Below are 19,096 nucleotides of genomic sequence, written 5' to 3' on the forward strand. Positions count from 1 at the left end.
CATCATTGCTTTGCACAAAAAGGGCTTCACAGGCAAGGATATTGCTGCCAGTAAGATTGCACCTAAATCAACCATTTATCGGATCATCAAGAACTTCAATGAGAGCGGTTCAGTTGTTGTGAAGAAGGCTTCAGGGCGCCCAAGAAAGTCCAGCAAGTGCCAGGACCATTTCCTAAAGTTCATTCAGCTGTGGGATCGGGGCACCACCAGTACAGCGCTTGCTCAGGAATGGCAGCAGGCAGGTGTGAGTGCATCTGCACCCACGGTGAGGCGAAGACTTTTGGAGGATGGCCTGGTGTCAATAAGGGCAGCAAAGAAGCCACTTCTCTCCAGGAAAACATCAGGGACAGGCTGATATTCTGCAAAAGGTACAGGGATTGGACTGCTGAGGACTGGGGTGAAGTCATTTTCTCTGATGAATCCCCTTTCCGATTGTTTGGGGCATCCGGACAAAAGCTTGTCCGGAGAAGACAAGGTGAGCACTACCATCAGTCCTGTGTCATGCCAACAGTAAAGCATCCTGAGACCATTCATGCGTGGGGTTGCTTCTCAGCCAAGGGAGTGGGCTCACTCACAATTTTGCCTAAGAACACCACCATGAATAAAGAATCCTCTGAGAGCAACACATCCTCCGAGAGCAACTTCTCCCAACCATCCAGGAACGGTTTGGTGACGAGCAATGCCTTTTCCAGCACGATGGAGCACCTTGCCATAAGGCAAAAGTGATAACAAAGTGCCTCGGGAACAAAACATTGATGTTTTGGGTCCATGGCCAGGAAACTCCCCAGACCTTATTCCCATTGAGAACTGGTGGTCCATCCTCAAGAGGCGAATGGACAAACAAAAACCCAACGCCTTTGACACTTATGAAATGCTTGTAATTATACTTCAGTATTCCATAGTAACATCTGACAAAAATATCTAAAGACATCTAAGCAGCAAACTTTATGGAAATTAATATTTGTGTCATTCTCTCAACTTTTGGCCACGACTATACACTGCATTTGGGAAATGGCATGTTATTGTATCTAAAAGGGGACCATTTGAAGGGACTGTGGAGGAGTGACTGGGTCTGAAATGCTTTTTTTCAAAATTCTAATTAAATTGTCAATACAGTAATGAGACATCTCAGTACATATTTATAAAAGTCACTACACTTGAATACATGAAAATGTCAGGATTAATAAACATTTTACATTCAATTTGCAGATACATTTTTAAAAGGATCAGGGTTTACATTTTTGAAATTATGTAAGAAAATATTGTTCTTGTCATTGACTAATTCTATAGATTTTAATTAATATTTAAGTAAAACATTTCTGGTACGGATATATTACTGAAATCGAATGGAAGAAAGCTTGGTTGGCCCTTAATTTATTTCACTTTGATATACCAATCAACTTTAAAATGGGGAAACTATTATCCAAATGTTTTGTGACAAGTTATTTTGGAGGAGCTAAGTAATTGCGTTTTTTATTTAATTAATAAGACGTATGTATTTACAATGAAATGTGTAATATTATTCGAATGAAAACAACGCTACTGAATGAATTAACTTTATACTACCTGGTAAATTCTTCATACACAAACAAAAATATTTGAAATCTGGGTTTGTACAACAATGCAAGACCAGCTGGCATATACGAGTTACATCATGGGAAAGTGGCTCAAGGCGATGAAGCTACTGCGCCTGCGTGAAAGCAGGAACGGTGGAGGAGTTTATCTGTTCTGCTACTGTAAAATCTTAGCGTAGTGAATCGTTAGGAGAGATACAGGGGAAGAACGGAGCCGAATTTACGAGCGTTCCCCGATAATGCTATTTTGAAACGATAGTGACTGAATAAAGTTTTTCTACATGAAATGGACTATTAGTACAGACAAAAGTTTGTATTTGCCTAGGATTTGAAGAGTTTGCGAGCAGCTACCTAACTAGCGATGCTAACGTTAGCTAGCGAACTAGATAAAACTGTAAACATGGTTTAAATTGGTTTCTCACTTGACGTTATATTGCAGTGATTTAAATTTAGTATGAATTATTATTTTATGAATGTGTCTCTGTCGTAGCTAAAAACGTATTTAGGATACATTTATGCTTGGATTCAAACAGCCGCAGTGTGTACACAAATCAAACAACTGCTGCAGAGGCAGGTAAGCCACCGCTCGCACTGTGTTTTTGTGTTCAGAATGGATAGAAAGAAACTGTTTCCAAACGAACGACGAATGTACCTTTCGCTTGATGACAGTTGTAATTTCAGCTCCTGAAATCATCCGTAAAGAGGTTTTGGTTGCCTTTTTTTCTTTTATGGAAATATAAAGCTGCTGTTTTTTTAATATAGTCTTTGCATGGAAATTATGTTATTCATTTATTCTCACTGCAACGCCCTATATTTTCCTTAGTATGTTATGCCTTTAGTATATCTGGAGAGGAAAACTGATGTCAAAATGCCAAAACATTTTTTGCAATGTCAAAAAGCCGATACTGGATGACTGATAGGATTTAGGTCAAAGTACAACAGATGTTATGAAATACACCCTCAGGTTCAGTCAGCAGGAATTGATGGAGTCTCCCCTGTCATGTCTATATGAATTATCTGGTCATTGAACCAAACGAAATGCACCAGACATGGCCCTCAATTACAACTGAACAGCAGTATACCTTATAAATATAACATGTGTGCTGTTTTTAGAAACCATCAATATTGACCAATACTTTCATTCTTTACTACTGTCTCAACCCTTTCCCTTTTTCTTGAATACTTAAGTATTTGTGTCATGGAAAAATCACATTATAAGTCTAATAGGCATTCATTCTCTAGGCCTATGAAGAATAGGCCTACATATTGTTGATATTAAATCTCAATAGTCATCAGTCAATAGTCTATGCTTATCACGAACCAATAGGTACTTGAGAAACCCAACTTGAGTGAAACGAGTGTGACACTCAAATGTAACTGCCCCCTCAAATGTAATTCATACAGCAGGCTTCGTCCAGCAGCGTGAGTCACCCATGGCCACGACCTGCCTATATTTAGCCATGCATATTAATTGAATCCCCTTTTTAAATCAGTTTTATTCTGAATGATTAGGTTATTGCCATCATTGGACGCCAGACTGATGCATCTAGCGGTCACATTACCTAGTTAGCATCACTAATGCAGGATTGAGTACAAGGCTGTGGAGAATCTACTGTCCATCTTTCTATTGGTCACTTAGCAGTTTTCTAATGGGAAACTGTGGGCTATCTGGCTACTTTGCAATACATCAGTATTACAGACCTAATGAGCAATAGGGGTCAGTCACCTTGCTGACTTTGAGAATTGATCATGTGCTGCTGATGGCTAAAAGACTCAAACCAATCTCATAAATGTTAACAATTTTTCTGTCATTCAATAAATTCCTCTCATTAGCTATACAGTTGAAGTCGGAAGTTTACATACACTTAGGTTGAAGTCATTAAAACTCATTTTTCAACCCTCCACAAATTTCTTGTCAACAAACTATAGTTTTGGAAAGTCTGTTAGGACATCTACTTTGCATGACACAAGTAATTTTTTCAGCAATTGTTTACAGACAGATTATTTCGCATATAATTCACTGTATCACAATTCCAGTGGGTCAGAAGTTTACATACACTAAATTGACTGTCTTTAAACAGCTTGGAAAATGTCATGGCTTTAGAAGCTTCTGAGAGGCTAATTTACATCATTTGAGTCAAGGTGTACCTGTGGATGTATTTCAAGGCCTACCTTCAAACTCAGTGCCTCTTTGCTTGACATCATGGGTACATTTTTTAAAAATCAGCCAAGACCTCAGAAAAAAAATTGTAGACCTCCACAAGTCTGGTTCATTCTTGGGAGCAATTTCCAAACGCCTGAAGGTACCACGTTCATCTGTACAAACAATAGTACGTAAGTATAAACACCATGGGACCACGCAGCCGTCATACCGCTCAGGAAGTTCTGTCTCCTAGAGATGAACGTACTTTGGTGTGAAGAGTGCAAATCAATCCCAGAACAACATCAAAGGACCTTGTGAAGATGCTGAAAGAAACAGGTACAAAAGTATCTATAGCCACAGTAAAACGAGCCCTATATCGACATAACCTGAAAGGCCGCTCAGCAAGGAAGAAGCCACTGGCTCCAAAACCGCCATTAAAAAAGCCAGACTACGGTTTGCAACTGCACATGGGGACAAAGATTGTACTTTTTGGAGAAATGTCTGATGGAACAAAAATAGAACTGTTTGGCCATAATGACCATTGTTATGTTTGGAGAAAGAAGGGGGAGGCTTGCAAGCCGAAGAACACCATCCCAACCGTGAAGCACTGAGGTGGCAGCATCATGTTGTGGGTGTGCTTTGCTGCAGGAGGGACTGGTGCACTTCACAAAATAGATGGCTTCATGAGGATGGAAAATCATGTGAATATATTGAAGAAACATCTCAAGACATCAGTCAGGAAGTTAAAGCTTGGTCGCAAATGGGTCTTCCAGATGGACAATGACCCCAAGCATATTTCCGAAGTTGTGGCAAAATGGCTTAAGGGCAACGAAGTCAAGGTATTGGAGTTGCCATCACTAAGCCCTGACCTCAATCCCATAGAAAATTTGTGGGCTGAACTGAAAAAGTGTGTGTGAGCAAGGAGGCCTACACATCTGACTCAGTTACACCATCTGTCAGGAGGAATGGGCCAAAATGCACCCAACTTATTGTGGGAAGCTTGTGAAAGGCTGCCTGAAACGTTTGACCCAAGTTAAACAATTTAAAGGCAATGTTACCAAATACTAATTGAGTGTATGAAAACTTCTGACCCACTGGGAATGTGATGAAAGAAATAAAAGCTGAAATAAATCATTCTCTCTACTATTATTCTGACATTTCACATTCTTTCTTTTTTTACCCCTTTTTCGTGGTATCCAATTGTTGTAGTAGCTACTATCTTGTCTCATTGCTACAACTCCCGTACGGGCTCGGGAGAGACGAAGGCTGAATGTCATGCCTCCTCCGATACACAACCCAACCAGCCGTACTGCTTCTTAACACAACGCGCATCCAACCCGGAAGCCAGGAGGCTACACCGTGCCCCTGGCAACCTTGGCTAGCGCGCACTGCGCCCGGCCCGCCACAGGAGTCGCTGGTGCGCGATGAGACGGACGGCGCTAGGCCAATTGTGCATCGCCCCACGGACCTCCCGGTCGCGGCCGGTTACGAGAGAGCCTGGGCGCGAACCCAGGGACTCTGATGGCACAGCTGGCGCTGCAGTACAGCGCCCTTAACCACTGCGCCACCCGGGAGGGACATTTCACATTCTTAAAATAAGTGGTGATCCTAACTGACCTAAGACAGGGAATTTTTACTAGAATTAAATGTCAGGAATTGTGAAAAACTGAGTTTAAATGCATTTGGCTAATGTGTATGTAAACTTCTGACTTCAACTGTATGTTCCACTGGCACTGATATACCCAGTCTGTCCTTCAGTGTGCTCAATAGAGATGTGTTTGTGACTCTCCTACGCTCACCCCTGCTCTCAAACCAGGAGGAGAGGAGAAGGAGAATTTGGGTCAGTGGGCCCTCAGCCCGTGTCACGCCAATTTGCTCTGACTGACTGATTCACTCTGTCCCTGTGTTCTCTCTCAACTTCCATCCCCCTCTCCCCCTCACTCGGCTCCTCCTGGTATCCCTCTCTCTCTCCCCCTCACTCAGCTCCTTCTGGTTCCCCTCTCTCTCTATCCCACTCACTCAGCTCCGTCTGGTTCCCCTCTCTCTCTCTCTCCCCCTCACTCAGCTCCTTCTGGTTCCCCTCTCTCTCTCTCTCCCTCACTCAGCTCCTTCTGGTTCCCCTCTCTCTCTCTCTCCCCCTCACTCAGCTCCTTCTGGTTCCCCTCTCTCTCTCTCTCCCCCTCACTCAGCTCCTTCTGGTTCCCCTCTCTCTCTCTCCCCCTCACTCAGCTCCTCCTGGTTCCCCTCTCTCTCTCCCCCTCACTCAGCTCCTCCTGGTTCCCCTCTCTCTCTCTCCCCCTCACTCAGCTCCTCCTGGTTCCCCTCTCTCTCCCCCTCACTCAGCTCCTTCTGGTTCCCCTCTCTCTCTCTCCCCCTCACTCAGCTCCTTCTGGTTCCCCTCTCTTTCTCTCCCTCACTCAGCTCCTTCTGGTTCCCCTCTTTCTCTCTCCTCTCCATATCTTATTCAGATTTTCTCTGTCCACAAGGATGTTAGTTTCAGCTTGAATTGTTCAATTGAATAAAGTAGTAGGTTTTTATTGTTATGCCCGAGACAACCATCCATGTGTGATGTGTTCGATAACCTTGAAAGAAACTAGGGTATTGGTCCCTTAGGAGGCACACTGTTCCTTAATGGAGCTCCACCATTTCTACATATGTAGCTACTTCTGTTAATGTGATTGTGAATATCCGGAAAACCCAAAACCCACCATATCCCCCTGTTGTCTCCCTCCAGAGGATGGAGGAGCTGTGGAGACGTGGCATGCCCCTGTCAGATCGAATGGAAAATGACTCCCCAGCCGATATGGCCCCAGGATCCCCGACCACAGCAGCCCCGTCGGTCTCCAACGCCTCCTGGGTGCCAGACACCCCCCTGGTGACCCCTGAGGAACCATACTTCCTCATGACCTCCACTGCCCAGACCGTGTCAGGGTTCTTTGTCTGGACAGCCCTGCTAATAACCTGCCACCAGGTAAGGGGCTAGTGAACTCTTTCTCACACATACATACACAAACACACACACACTCCTATGTTTTTCTGCATGCTGCATCTAACATATGCTTAAATTGTTTGTACTCAAATCATATGTTAGTGTGGTCTCACTGCTGCATAAGATGGATGTCTAGTGCCTCCAGTAGTTTTCTCGGTATGCACAAATCAAATTGCAGATAGAAACTGCAGAAGCATATCAAGGCATCCCTTCAGATTCCTCACGCAAGTCCAGGTTGATTATGCACTCTGGAACACATCAGGCTGTTCAGCCATGACAAAGTAGTTGTGGCAGGTCTTCAAATATGTAGTCATGTTGCCTGCAGACCACTAACCTCCTGTAGGTTCAGAGCTACTGAAAGGCCCAGGTTAATGATTCCTCTCCATTGTGTGTTGCTGCTCACACAAAGGGTTAAAGATGAGCTGTCGCTCTGACAACAGGTGTACCTAGCTCTGCAGTGACATCAGAGAGCGGGGGGGCTGTTGCCTAGCAACAATGCTGGGTACGGTGCTCTGTGTGCGAACACCCTACTGTTTGTTATTTTACCAAAGGTGTGTGTGCCCAGGCCAGGAAAGGTGATAGGTGTAGCTTTGTGTAAGTGGGAACCTGGGACAGGATGAAGTAGACAAAAGGTATTGATGGCAGAGCCTGCTCATCCGAATGGAAAAACACAACACATATCCACTCATCACACACACACGCATGATGTCGACTGCTCTCCCCAGGATGTGGGCAGGACCACAAAGTCACAGTCACTGAGCCCTAGTGAAAACGCATTGATTTCATGAGACACTTGTTTCAGCTAGCCCATTTTTAGCAAGCTTACGTTGACAGAACTGTTGTCCCTCTCAGGGAGAAGGAAGCTGTTGAATATTCAAACACAATTACCCCCCTTTCACTCCATTGTCTATTTAACTGCCATGTTTATAGTTTTTAAATTATTCTCCTACAATGAGGTACATTATAATCTAGCCAGGTCCTTTAGGAGCTGAGATTAAATGATGCCCTTTTCACTCTGTTCTTCTCTTGTCTTCTTGTCTATGTATCTTTCCCTATTTTTCTCCCTTTGACAGATCTACATGCACCTGCGCTACTACAGCTCTCCCAATGAGCAGAGGCACATAGTTCGCATCCTCTTCATCGTTCCCATCTACGCTTTTGACTCGTGGCTCAGCCTCCTCTTCTTCACTAACGAAGAGTACTACGTCTACTTTGACACGGTCCGCGACTGCTACGAAGGTGAGAACCTTCCCACCCTGTCAATGGTGTATGACTCTTACCTGTTAAAATAGTGTTTTTAAATGTATTGGCATTAATATAAATGTTTACATTTTATTTCACCTTTATTTAACCAGGTAGGCCAGTTGAGAACAAGTTCTCATTTACAACTGCGATCTGGCCAAGATAAAGCAAAGCAGTGCAACAAAAACAACACAGAGTTACACATAAACAAATGTACAGTCAATAACACAATAGAAAAATAGGGAGGTAAGGCAATAAATAGGCCATAGAGGTGAAATAATTACAATTTAGCATTAACACTGGAGTGATAGATGTGCAGATGATGATGTGCAAGTAGAGATATTGGGGTGAAAAAGAGCAAGAAGATCAATAACAATATGGGGATGAGGTAGTTGGGTGTGCTATTTACAGATTGGTTGTGTACAGGTACAGGGATCGGTAAGCTGCTCTGACAGCTGATGCTTTAAGTTAGAGAGGGAGATATGACTCCATTCATCTTTTTCCCTTACCCTCGCCCCGCTTGTTAGATATTATGCACATTGATAGCTTCATACCAAACGCCCTTTCCATTTGATTTATCATAGTAGCAGGCTAACAGGAGGCAGCAGCAGTATGAATGATCAGACCGTGACAGAGAAGTGAAAGTGATCGGGTGAAATTATGAAGCGAGTGGACAGAGAAATACAGCTTCACTCTATCCAATTAGAGTAGCAGGATCAATGTACAGCCAGCCCTTTTCTTTACACACAGGCAAGCTGGCCAGTTGAGTTATTTAGACCATGTGGCACTTCACTTGACTGACATGAGGAAGATAATTACAAAAAAATACTCTGATCAAGTCGTATCCAGAAAATGACCCATATCTGTTACTATACTCGTTTTGTCCGACTACCCGGCACACCTCTAGCAGGATGACACTGGGAGAAGTTTCTGATTGACAGAGGGAGGCTTTGTTTATTTTGTGGAACTTAAACAAAATGTTATTAACCGGTCCCCATGCTTTTAAAATAATGGTTCTGTTCCAGAGAAGAATAGATCACTTTCGTTCCCACTTCTGATTTTGTTCCTTGAAAAATGACGTTCTTTTCCAGTTTTCAGTTCTGTTCTCTGAACCGGTTCCAACCCCTGGTCGTAGTAACTAGTGTGTGGGAATCTGTTCTGTCCCCAGTGACAGATGGGCTTTGCGGTCTCTCTGCCTTTACGAGAGTGGCCATCTTTGTTCTCTTGTTGTTTCCAAGGCCTGCTGGGATTGCTGGGGAGGGGAAGCCTGTTCCCTAGCAACAGTATGCAAATGACTGAAGCCTTGAGAAGAGTTTTAGAAACCACTCACTTATGAACAGATAAATTGTCTGGCTGTTCTGTATCAGCCAGCTAGCTGTCTCTCAAAAGAAGTAACATCAACAGAAATTGGCATTATCATTTTGTTACAGTGGTTACATAATACAGACAGGTGTGCCCCTTGGTTACCGGTCTCTGCCATCAAATTATAACTGACAAACTCTATTGTATGTACAATGTACAACCCTATGTCTGTTTGTGGGGAAAAGGGGACCTCAGTGCAAAAGTGTGCTCAATGCATGAACGAGTGCTTTGCACTGCACATTTTGTATACCTTGTGTCAAAGAGGGTTGTGTGAGTCTATGATGCGTGAGAGAATGCTGTGTGTGTGTGTGTGTGTGTACTGTATGATGTGTGTGAGTGCTGTGAGCACATGGATTGACGGCTGGGGAGCTGACAGCTCAGCCAGGCTGCACACAGTGGGCTCTCCCTTCCGGCACATGGCACACCGCACAGGCAGCAGCTGTGGCCCCAGGGCTCCACACTGCTAAATATAGAGGGACAAAATGCTGTCATAAAGTTACACACTCTCTCTCTCTCACACACACACAGCAAAGTACACACACAGCAAAGTACACACACTGATGTTGTGTATTTATACATGCATGCTTGTATATGCAGCGATATGTGTGCAAATACAATATACAAGGAAAGCAAATGGAATAGGCAGGGGTCCTTTATGGCTGGAGTTTCCAATGCAAGAAAAGAGAGAAAGAGCAGCAAAGCTTCAGGATTGATTCGTCCTGTAGCTGCTTCACCACCCTCAAATTAGCATGGCCTGAACACCTGGGACAGCAGCTGAAACCACATTCCTCCCAGTCAATGACACCAATAACAGTGTTCACAGCCAAAGGAGAGACAGAGAGAAGTCCTGCAGCCTCTTCTGCCCCGACAAACTGGAAGCGATTCAGTCTGACTGGAGAGGATTTTCCCTCAACTCTCCGTCTGTCCCAAGGAGTCGGGACCCACCACTGTGCTCTGTTCATTTGAAGCAATTTATTTAATTTCCAAATCAATTGAAATCTCTATGAACCATTCAAATCTCTTAGCTAAATAATTTATGCTAATGAATGGATTCAAATAAACAGGTGCGTATTAGATTATACCAGTACTGGACATGTGTTGTAAAATAGGATGGTAACTGAATCGTTTTGGACTAAACATTCAGCTGGATGGATATCAATATATGGGAATCTCTGGAATACACGTTGTCACACACACAGAGTGGGGGAGGGTAGCTTTGTGTGCACACAGGGGGACAGAGCGATGTTGATCCAAGCTAGAATGGAGGGCGGTTTAGCCAGAGGCCATTGGGGACAATGACTCAGTCTCTCATCTTGTTTTGCTTTCTGCACTGGCCCATGCACTGACACAGCACATCAGCATTCTGCTCATGGGAAATCAGGACCACGGCCTTAATAATGTAGAGAGGAACATGGCCAATGCCTCTAGATAGAACATGTTCTGTGTGTGTTAGTGTTCTTTCTCGTTAATGTTTCTGGGTTCTCAAGGGATGCTCAGAGTCCAAAAAGACCAAATACACACAGACAGACAGATTGTTTTGGGGATTGATTTTGGATATGAAGGCTTTGCTGGGTTAACCGAAAGACTGCTGTAGTTGCATAGTGGCAACTACCCCCATATTCTCTCAACTCTCTGACACTGTTTACATGTGTTTGTGTGTGTTTCCTCTGCAGCGTTTGTGATCTACAACTTCCTCAGCCTGTGTTATGAGTACCTTGGAGGGGAGAGCGCCATCATGGCTGAGATCAGAGGAAAGCCCATTGAGTGAGTCTCTCTCTATTATCACTCTTTGTCCTCTCTTATAAAAAATAAAGACAATTTATGTACAATCTAAGAATGTCATTCAACCATCCCACAACTGCAGAAAAGTAATGTGTATCAATACTTTATTGTATGGTTTGAACCTCTTTTCATGCAATTTGGATCTTGAGAACACAGACTACCAAATGCTTGTGTCTTGACTGTCTACAGGTCCAGCTGTGTGTACGGCACCTGCTGTCTCTGGGGAAGGACTTACTCCATTGGGTTCCTCCGATTCTGCAAACAGGTATAGTGAAAGCCTTCTTCTCACACATTATTTGTGAGAAACCCTTACATATGAACACAGAGTTACATATTCTCTCTCTCTCAGGCCACTCTGCAGTTCTGTGTGGTGAAGCCTCTGATGGCCATGATCACGGTCATCCTGCAGGCCTTTGGGAAGTACAGAGATGGAGACTTCAAGTACGTAGGGCTATGGGACACTCACTCATTCTACTCTATACTATATCAGAGTATTTGCTTAACCTGTGTTGACCTCAGTGAATTGTTTCAAAAGCCACAGAAGATTCATGTTTGTCTATAATATCTTTACTAGTCTGTACTTTTCTGTATGAACAGTTTAAATGTTATTTGTTTGTTCTCACAGATGTTTTTTTTTACATTTACACTATTCTGGCTGTAAATCTGTTTTCACCGAAATGTTGGGTTGTAGTTGTCAAGCATCTCAGAGTTATATTACGTAATCTCTAAAATAAGACTTTGCTAAGACATCCCTATGTGTTGACACTGTTCTGATAGCTGGCTGTGCCTCTCTCTCTCTCTCCAGTGTGGCCAGTGGGTACCTGTATGTGACCATCATCTATAACTTCTCTGTCAGCCTGTCTCTCTACGCCCTCTTCCTCTTCTACTTCGCCACCCGCAACCTGCTGGTCCCCTACAGCCCCATGCTCAAGTTCCTCATGGTCAAGTCTGTCATCTTCCTCTCTTTCTGGCAGGGTAAGGAAACCTCTTGTTTGACACACACACGCAATGTATCATAGATAATGCTGCATCCAAGTGTGCTGACCCTCTCTCCCAGATAATACACACAATGTGATTTGACAGTACTCTGATCCTCCTTCCTCGATTTCTCTCTCCCTCTCTCTCTGGGAGATAAGGTATGCTGCTGGCCATCTTGGAGAAGTGTGGAGCCATCCCTAAAATCAACTCTCCCGAAGTGTCAGTTGGGGAGGGCACGGTCGCCGCCGGCTACCAGAACTTTATCATCTGCATTGAGATGTTCTTTGCCGCTGTGGCCCTGCGCCACGCCTTCACCTACAAGGTCTACATGGACAAGAGGCTGGACTCCTACGGTAAGGATACAGAGGGAGGGACTATCCATGCAGATTAGAGAGAGAACTGTTTAAGTAAAAATAAATCAAGTCATCACTAGCAGATTAGTGTGTCCCTGACTAAATGACACAAGCAGTTGCTTATGTTTCTGGAACTGTGTTCAGTGAGGATTCAGGACACTGGTTCTCCATGGTTGCTCTTCAAGTCTATTTCAGTGACTTTGTTCCACTGACCTGCTCTGTCTGTCTCTAAATGATTCTTTCTCTCTTTTATTCTCCCTTTCTCACCTCTCCACTCCCTTGGTTTTTTGCAAAATTTTTATTTTGTTGAATCATTTTTCTCCTCTCATTAAACTTCTATCTCTTCCTTATTCTCCTGTTCTGTTCTCTTGCCCTTCTCCTTTTTTATTGTTCAATATTCATCCTTGTATATTTTCTTATGTCCCCCCTCTCTCTTTATCTGTCTCTCTCTATCTGTCTCTGTGCTGCACTATAAGGGTCCTTTCCTATTTATGGACAGTACGGTAGGTCTACCACTAGCTCAGCTGTGTTTGGCTTCTCACTGCCACAGTACTTTCTGGTTGACTCCATTTCTGTGATGTGCTCATATTTTGTTATTCTATTATTTTTAACTGTTTCTGAGATATAGAGTTTAATTTTGTACCATCAATTTATTTTGAGCATCCTCAGTGCTGTCATACATTTGTATTGCCATTGTTGTACAGTATGTGCTGCTTTTATCAATGTATTATTTTGTGGTGTGTATGAGTTCTCCCCTTGCAATGCACTAGGAGCTCCACTGGCTGTTTCTGTCTGTTTGGTTCAGTAGTATTATGTGATCCTCCACTTTGTTTACTCATGGCATTCAGGTTGCTCACTGTAGGGTTCCACTCTTTCTTCCATTATCCCTCATCCTCCCTTTATTTCTATCCTCTCCCGGCAGGTCGCTGCGCCCCAATGAAGAGCATCTCCAGCAGTCTGAAGGAGACCATGAACCCCGGAGACATGGTGCAGGACGCCATCCACAACTTCTCCCCGGCCTACCAGCAGTACACACAGCAGTCCACCCTTGAGCAGCGCGGAGGGGCGCCAGTGTCCCGCAGCCACAGCAACCTCAGCACCCGCGACAACGAGAAGACCCTGCTGCTCAGCTCCGACGATGAGTTCTGAGCCCCCCTACACACCGACCGGTGGTACTACTGGGAGGTGGAGACGGGAGGTGCTTTATGGACTCTACTATAGTGCCGTACCAAATCGACAGGCTTGAGTCCTTTGGCTGATCCACTTCATGAACATAGTACTCATATTCCTCAGTCTATATTGACAATACAAGCAACCTACTGCATAGGGGTCCATTGCCACATACCCCTGCCAATATGGATCAATACAGATACACACACATGTGCATAGACCATTCCCAGGTGTCTTCAGGCTGTGTGTTAACACTACAAAGGTCTACTAGACAGAGAAACACTCACCAACGTGCATGCCATTGACATGAGTGCCATTGAAATAATACAGCATCCCCCCTCACCCTCCTGCCAGCTCTGCCTCTTGCTGAAATGTTGCCAAATAGAGTGAGATCCCGCTTGGTCAGCAGGACCCTCTCTAACTTAAGATTTAGATTTCAGAGTGACTTGGATAAGACACTAAGGGACCCTGAAATCACTGTATATTTTGATGTTTATTGACCTGATGGTGTTCTTCTCATTTTAAACAAATCTGTTATGAAGGGAGGTTATTGTATGATGTGTGTTAGTGTGTTGGCATGAACAGGAAGGTACAGTGAGGATAATATAATTGGGGGATTTTGGGGGTCATTTGGGGTGTCTCCCGGAATGTTATGGTTGTTGTTGACGACGTATTGAGGGAACAGCTGTTGACAGAGGTTTGGTGTGGGCGACTAACATCGCTCACGCGGATTTCAGATGAAAGAGGAACGGGCTTCTTAGCAGAGCTGGACCCGGCCACAGCAGACAGGATTAGAATCCCGTAATTGGGGCATTATGTGCGGCACAGATCAGGCATGTTTTTACCATCAAGTTGGTGTAATGGTCATATCGCGCCCGAACTGCGCATGTGCAGACCGTCTAATCAAAGCTGTCTTTTGATAGTGTTTTTTTGGACAAAAATTCAAACTTGTCAGTGTGTCACTTTCACAAGGTTGGAGTAATAACATGTTCAACTACTTAAGACATTGGCTCGAATCTAGATTGTCTTTAGATTGGGAAAATAAACAACTAAACAACTAATTTCACTGTTCTCATCTCAAACCTCAGCCTGGTCTGTTTCGCAAGCGTTCCTGGAAGTCTTCAATGTTGCACCTCTGTGAAGTTGTCAAAGGATATGGGGACCAAGCAATTCTTCCCCCTGGTGGCAAGAGGCAGAGAGATTTCCAGCCCAGCCTCTGGGAGGAGCCTGTTGAGCAGAAATAGTTTCTTTGAATACATAGCCAAGCCTTGCTTTGCCTATCTTCAGCATTAATATACTTCAGTTATGCCTGAATATACCTGCTTTCTTCAACATGGCTGTTTTCTTGTCTTGTTAGGGTTGCTATGTTGCTGCTTAGTGTCACTAGCCTCCTCATTGATTTTTCCTTTGAGAGGTCTTTTTGCTGAAGACAACACACAGATAATTTTGAAACGTTTTACTCATAAAAAAAATCTCTCACTGAACTGTCAATTCCAAAGCTGCAGTTTTACATTTTTTTAAAAATAGGAACACTACCCATATCTGAATACCAGAGGGAAGTGTTTTTCTACAGCAGGGGTTCTTAAACGTTTTCATCTCGAAACACAAATTTGAAATTTTACCGTTCGCCCGTGACTCAAATCTTCCTCTAACGACCCAAATTAAAAATAAATAGTGTGTTATTATAGATGTATTCTCATAACTCGTGACCCGACCCACCTCTCACATGCCCAGGGTCCACTTCGGGTCAAAAAAATTGTTTCTACAGGGTCCAATAAATACAGTACCAAAAGTTACTATTCATTTCAAGTATTTTTCTTTATTTTTACTATTTTCTACATTGTAGTATAATATTGAAGACATCAAAACTATGAAATAACATATGGAATCATGTAGTAACCCCCCAAAAATTAAACAAATGTAAATATAATTTACATTTTAGATTTCTCAAAGTAGCCACCCTTTGCCTTGATGACAGCTCTGCACACTCTTGGCATTCTCTCAACCAGCTTCACATGGAATGCTTGAAGGATTTCCCACATGCTGAGCACTTGTTGGCTGCTTTTCCTTCACTTTGCGATCCAACTCATCCCAAACCATCTCAATTGGGTTGAGGTCGGGTGATTGTGGAAGCCAGGTAATCTGATGCAGCACTCAATCACTCTCATTCTTGTTTAATTAGCCCTTACACAGCCCGGAGGTGTGTTGGGTCATTGTCCTGTTGAAAAACAAATCATAGTCCCACTAAGCGCAAACCAGATGGGATGGTGTATCGCTGCAGAATGCTGTGGTAGCCATGCTGGTTAAGTGTGCCTTGAATAAATAAATAAATCACTGACAGTGTCACCAGCAAAGCACCCCCACACCATCACACCTCCTTCTCCATGCTTCACGGTTGGAATAACACATGCGGAGATCAATCCATTCTCCTGCTCTGCGTCTCACAAAGACACAGTGGTTGGAACCAAAATTCTCCAATTTGGAGTCATCAGACCAAAGGACAGATTTCCACCAGTCTGTCCATTGCTCGTGTTTCTTGGCACAAGCAAGTCTCTTCTTCTTATTGGTGTCCTTTAGTAGTGATTTCTTTGCAGCAAATCAACCATGAAGGCCTGGTTCACGCAGTCTCCTCTGAACAGTTGATGTTGATGTGTCTGTTACATTTATTTGGGCTGCAATTTCTGAGGCTGGTAACTGATGAACTTACCCTCTGCAGCAGATGTAACTCTTGGTCTTCCTTTCCTGTGGCGGTCCTCATGAGAGCCAGTTTCATCATAGTGCTTGATGGTTTTTGCGACTCCACTTGAAGAAACTTATCAAAGTTCTTAAAATGTTCCAGATTGGCTGACCATGTCTTAAAGTAATGATGGACTGTCGTTTATCTTTGCTTATTCGAGCTGTTCTTGCCACAATATGGACTTGGTCTTTTACCAAATATCTTCTGTATACCACCCCTACCTTGTCACAACACGACTGATTGGCTCAAATGCATTAAAGAAGGAAAGAAATTCCACAAATTAACTTAACAAGGCACACCTGTTAATTGAAATGCATTCCAGGTGACTACCTCATGAAGCCGGTTGAGAGAATGCCAAGAGTATGCAGCGCTGTCAATGTAAAGGGTGGCTATATTTTGATTTGTTTAACGCTTTTTTTGGTTACTTTATGTGTTATTTCATAGTTTTGACGTCTTCGCTATTATTATACAATGTAGAAAATAGTCAAAATAATGATCAGCCCTGGAATGAGTAGGTATGTCCAAACTTTTGACTGCTACTGTATATTTCATAGGTTTGAATGTTAAGTATAGGCTACATACACTTAAGTGATTGTTTTAATGATGTGCCCTATGCTGGGTCTTTTGATTCAAATGAATATATTATTCCCAAACAGGATATTGACAGGATATTGTACAAGACAGGATATTGTGTATAAAGTTGAACTAGATAATGGAATATGTTTATTGGTGGGTATAATAATGATAAAGCACAATGCTTACTTCTGTATCGTCTCTGCTCCATATTCCTTATATTATTTTGTTTCATAATTTTGTGTTCATTTGTATATTGGTATTATTCTGCTTTATAGATTCTGATGCAATTTTTTTGTCTTTGTGGTGTTAAACAACCGCAAAATAAAAAGACAGACAAAATTGAATATTTTCATTTGGTCCTTTAGTGTGTGTTGAGTGAGAGAAGAGTCAGTGAGATTGATTGATATTGCGTTTGTTCATTTTTAGGTTGGCTGCATAAAAAGCTTAAAGTGCCACTTTTTGGAGCTGGTCACTTCCCTATACAGAGAAGCTACAGTCTTCTGGTTCAGAGATGTATGATGCTACCAGGCAATATAGTTGTTCTGTTTAGACGCCAAGTTTCAAGTTTTGTCACGTGCACAAGTACAGTGAAATGCCTTTCTTGCAAGCTCTAAACCCAACAATGCAGTAATCAGTATCAATGTCGTACTAAAAATAACAGGGTAGAACAAAAACACGAGAAATAGAAATAAGAACACGAGAAAGTAAGACACTAAATATAGGGTCAGTGCCAATACCATATTTACAATGTACAGGGATACTGTAGTGAGGTAGATATTGTATGCATAGGGATAACGTGACTAGGCATCAGTATGTATGATCAACAGAGTTTCAGCAATGAAGATTGTATGTAAGTGTGTGTAGAGTCAGTATAAAAGTGTGCATGTTCTGTGTGTTGGCGCGTGAGTGTGCATAGAGACAGTGCAAAATGTTTAATAAATACAATGGTCAATTCAGATCTGTGTCTGACTAGCCATTTTGTTAGCTATTTAGCAGTCTTATGGCTTGGGGATGGAAGCTGTGCATCACTGCTTGCCATACCAAGCAGTGATGCAACCAGTCAAGATGCTCTCAATGGAGCAGCTGTAGAACGTTTTGAGGATATCATTGATGGAGTACTGTGGATCCTGGTGAGCCTCACAGGTCACGTTGTGCATCCCAGGGTAGTCTATATTGTAGATGAATAATATTGTATTGTATCCTCTGAACTTGTTCCACAGAACCTTGGCCAAATTAGTTTAATCTGTTTTTGCTAGTAATATTTATTTAAATTGTAATTTTTTAAAAATCGTTTTGATCTGGCTTGCAGTACCTGGTCCACATACCCCCTGGACTAGAGTAGGGCTGATATGAAACTGTTCTTCATAGCTATGAGTTTGTGTAGACTATTACATCCTTGTTGGAAAAACACTAACCAAACCTTTTAAATGTGTCATATACACCCCACAAGAGGGGGCATCGTCAGTAAGTCTCCAAAAAGCAACAAGTGTAATTTTATTTTAAAAAAACACCAATAGAGAGATAAAAGGATACTATGGCCCCACCTACTTTGTGAAGCACTGTCTCACCAAAGAGTGTAGAACTTAACAATGATTGTACCCTTAGTTATGTTTCAGTAGCTTGTAAAGTAATCCAAATGAATTGTTTAAATTAGAAATATGATCTGATTATCTTCTCTTCCCAATGTCTGCAATAGTAAACTTGGTGCTGTGTGGGAAAAGAGGAGCTTGGAAGACTTCTACACAACCAACTGGGTCAGACAAAGTTTAGCCCAGAGTGAACCTCCTGCTCAGTGTGTATGAAGAGACAGGGAAAGGTAGATAGACGCTTAGTCACTCTGGTGGAGCTGCCTGCTCTGTATGGAGCACCTCAAGAGGCTCAACTCACTGATGAAGAGGAAAGAAAGTAAGACACTATCCAGAATATACTGAGTTCAGAGGTCAATGACTTTATAGTTGTGTTGAAGCACAAAACCAAACAGAGAGCCAAGAGAAAGTATGTATTAGAGACCAGTCAGGAGACAATCCAAAAATGCAGGGGGCGATATCAGTCAAGCCATACTCAGAGGTGCCAGTTCTGCTTCAGGCTGTAGAGAAAACGATAGGGAACACAGATAGACGCTTTAGGACTAGTACATACTTGCATGTACAGATGTAGGATCTTACATTTTAGCCAGTTTGCTACAGCAGG

At 42.9% G+C, this 19,096-nt stretch overlaps 1 protein-coding gene across 2 annotated transcripts; it reads left to right on the forward strand.

Moving 5' to 3' along the window:
* Positions 1–1,669: 1,669 nt before the first annotated feature.
* On the forward strand, positions 1,670–17,250 carry LOC110538356 (transmembrane protein 184B). 2 transcript variants are annotated; one of them, XM_036938456.2, is made up of 10 exons: positions 1,675–2,148; positions 6,452–6,688; positions 7,780–7,945; positions 10,984–11,074; positions 11,282–11,357; positions 11,442–11,533; positions 11,898–12,067; positions 12,229–12,423; positions 12,900–12,926; positions 13,346–17,250. In XM_036938456.2, the coding sequence occupies exons 2-10, from the start codon at positions 6,455–6,457 to the stop codon at positions 13,570–13,572; spliced, it is 1,278 nt and encodes a 425-aa protein (XP_036794351.1). In that variant the 5' UTR covers positions 1,675–2,148; positions 6,452–6,454; the 3' UTR covers positions 13,573–17,250. The 2 variants fall into 2 exon arrangements, with proteins under 2 accessions (XP_036794352.1, XP_036794351.1); XM_036938457.2 differs by lacking the exon at positions 12,900–12,926 and having other exon boundaries at positions 1,670–2,148.
* The last annotated feature ends 1,846 nt before the right edge of the window (positions 17,251–19,096 follow it).

This window comes from Oncorhynchus mykiss, chromosome 12 (genome assembly GCF_057628025.1).
Source record: "Oncorhynchus mykiss isolate SJ-2025 chromosome 12, ASM5762802v1, whole genome shotgun sequence".
NCBI classification, from domain to species: domain Eukaryota; kingdom Metazoa; phylum Chordata; class Actinopteri; order Salmoniformes; family Salmonidae; genus Oncorhynchus; species Oncorhynchus mykiss.

Coding starts and splice junctions, on each gene's coding strand:
- LOC110538356 (XM_036938456.2), top strand. CDS start 6,455: ATGGAGGAGCTGTGGAGACGTGGCATGCCCCTGTCAGATCGAATGGAA. Junction 12,068..12,228: donor CTTCCTCTCTTTCTGGCAGG/GTAAGGAAACCT, acceptor CTGGGAGATAAG/GTATGCTGCTGGCCATCTTG. Junction 12,424..12,899: donor CAAGAGGCTGGACTCCTACG/GTAAGGATACAG, acceptor CTGCACTATAAG/GGTCCTTTCCTATTTATGGA.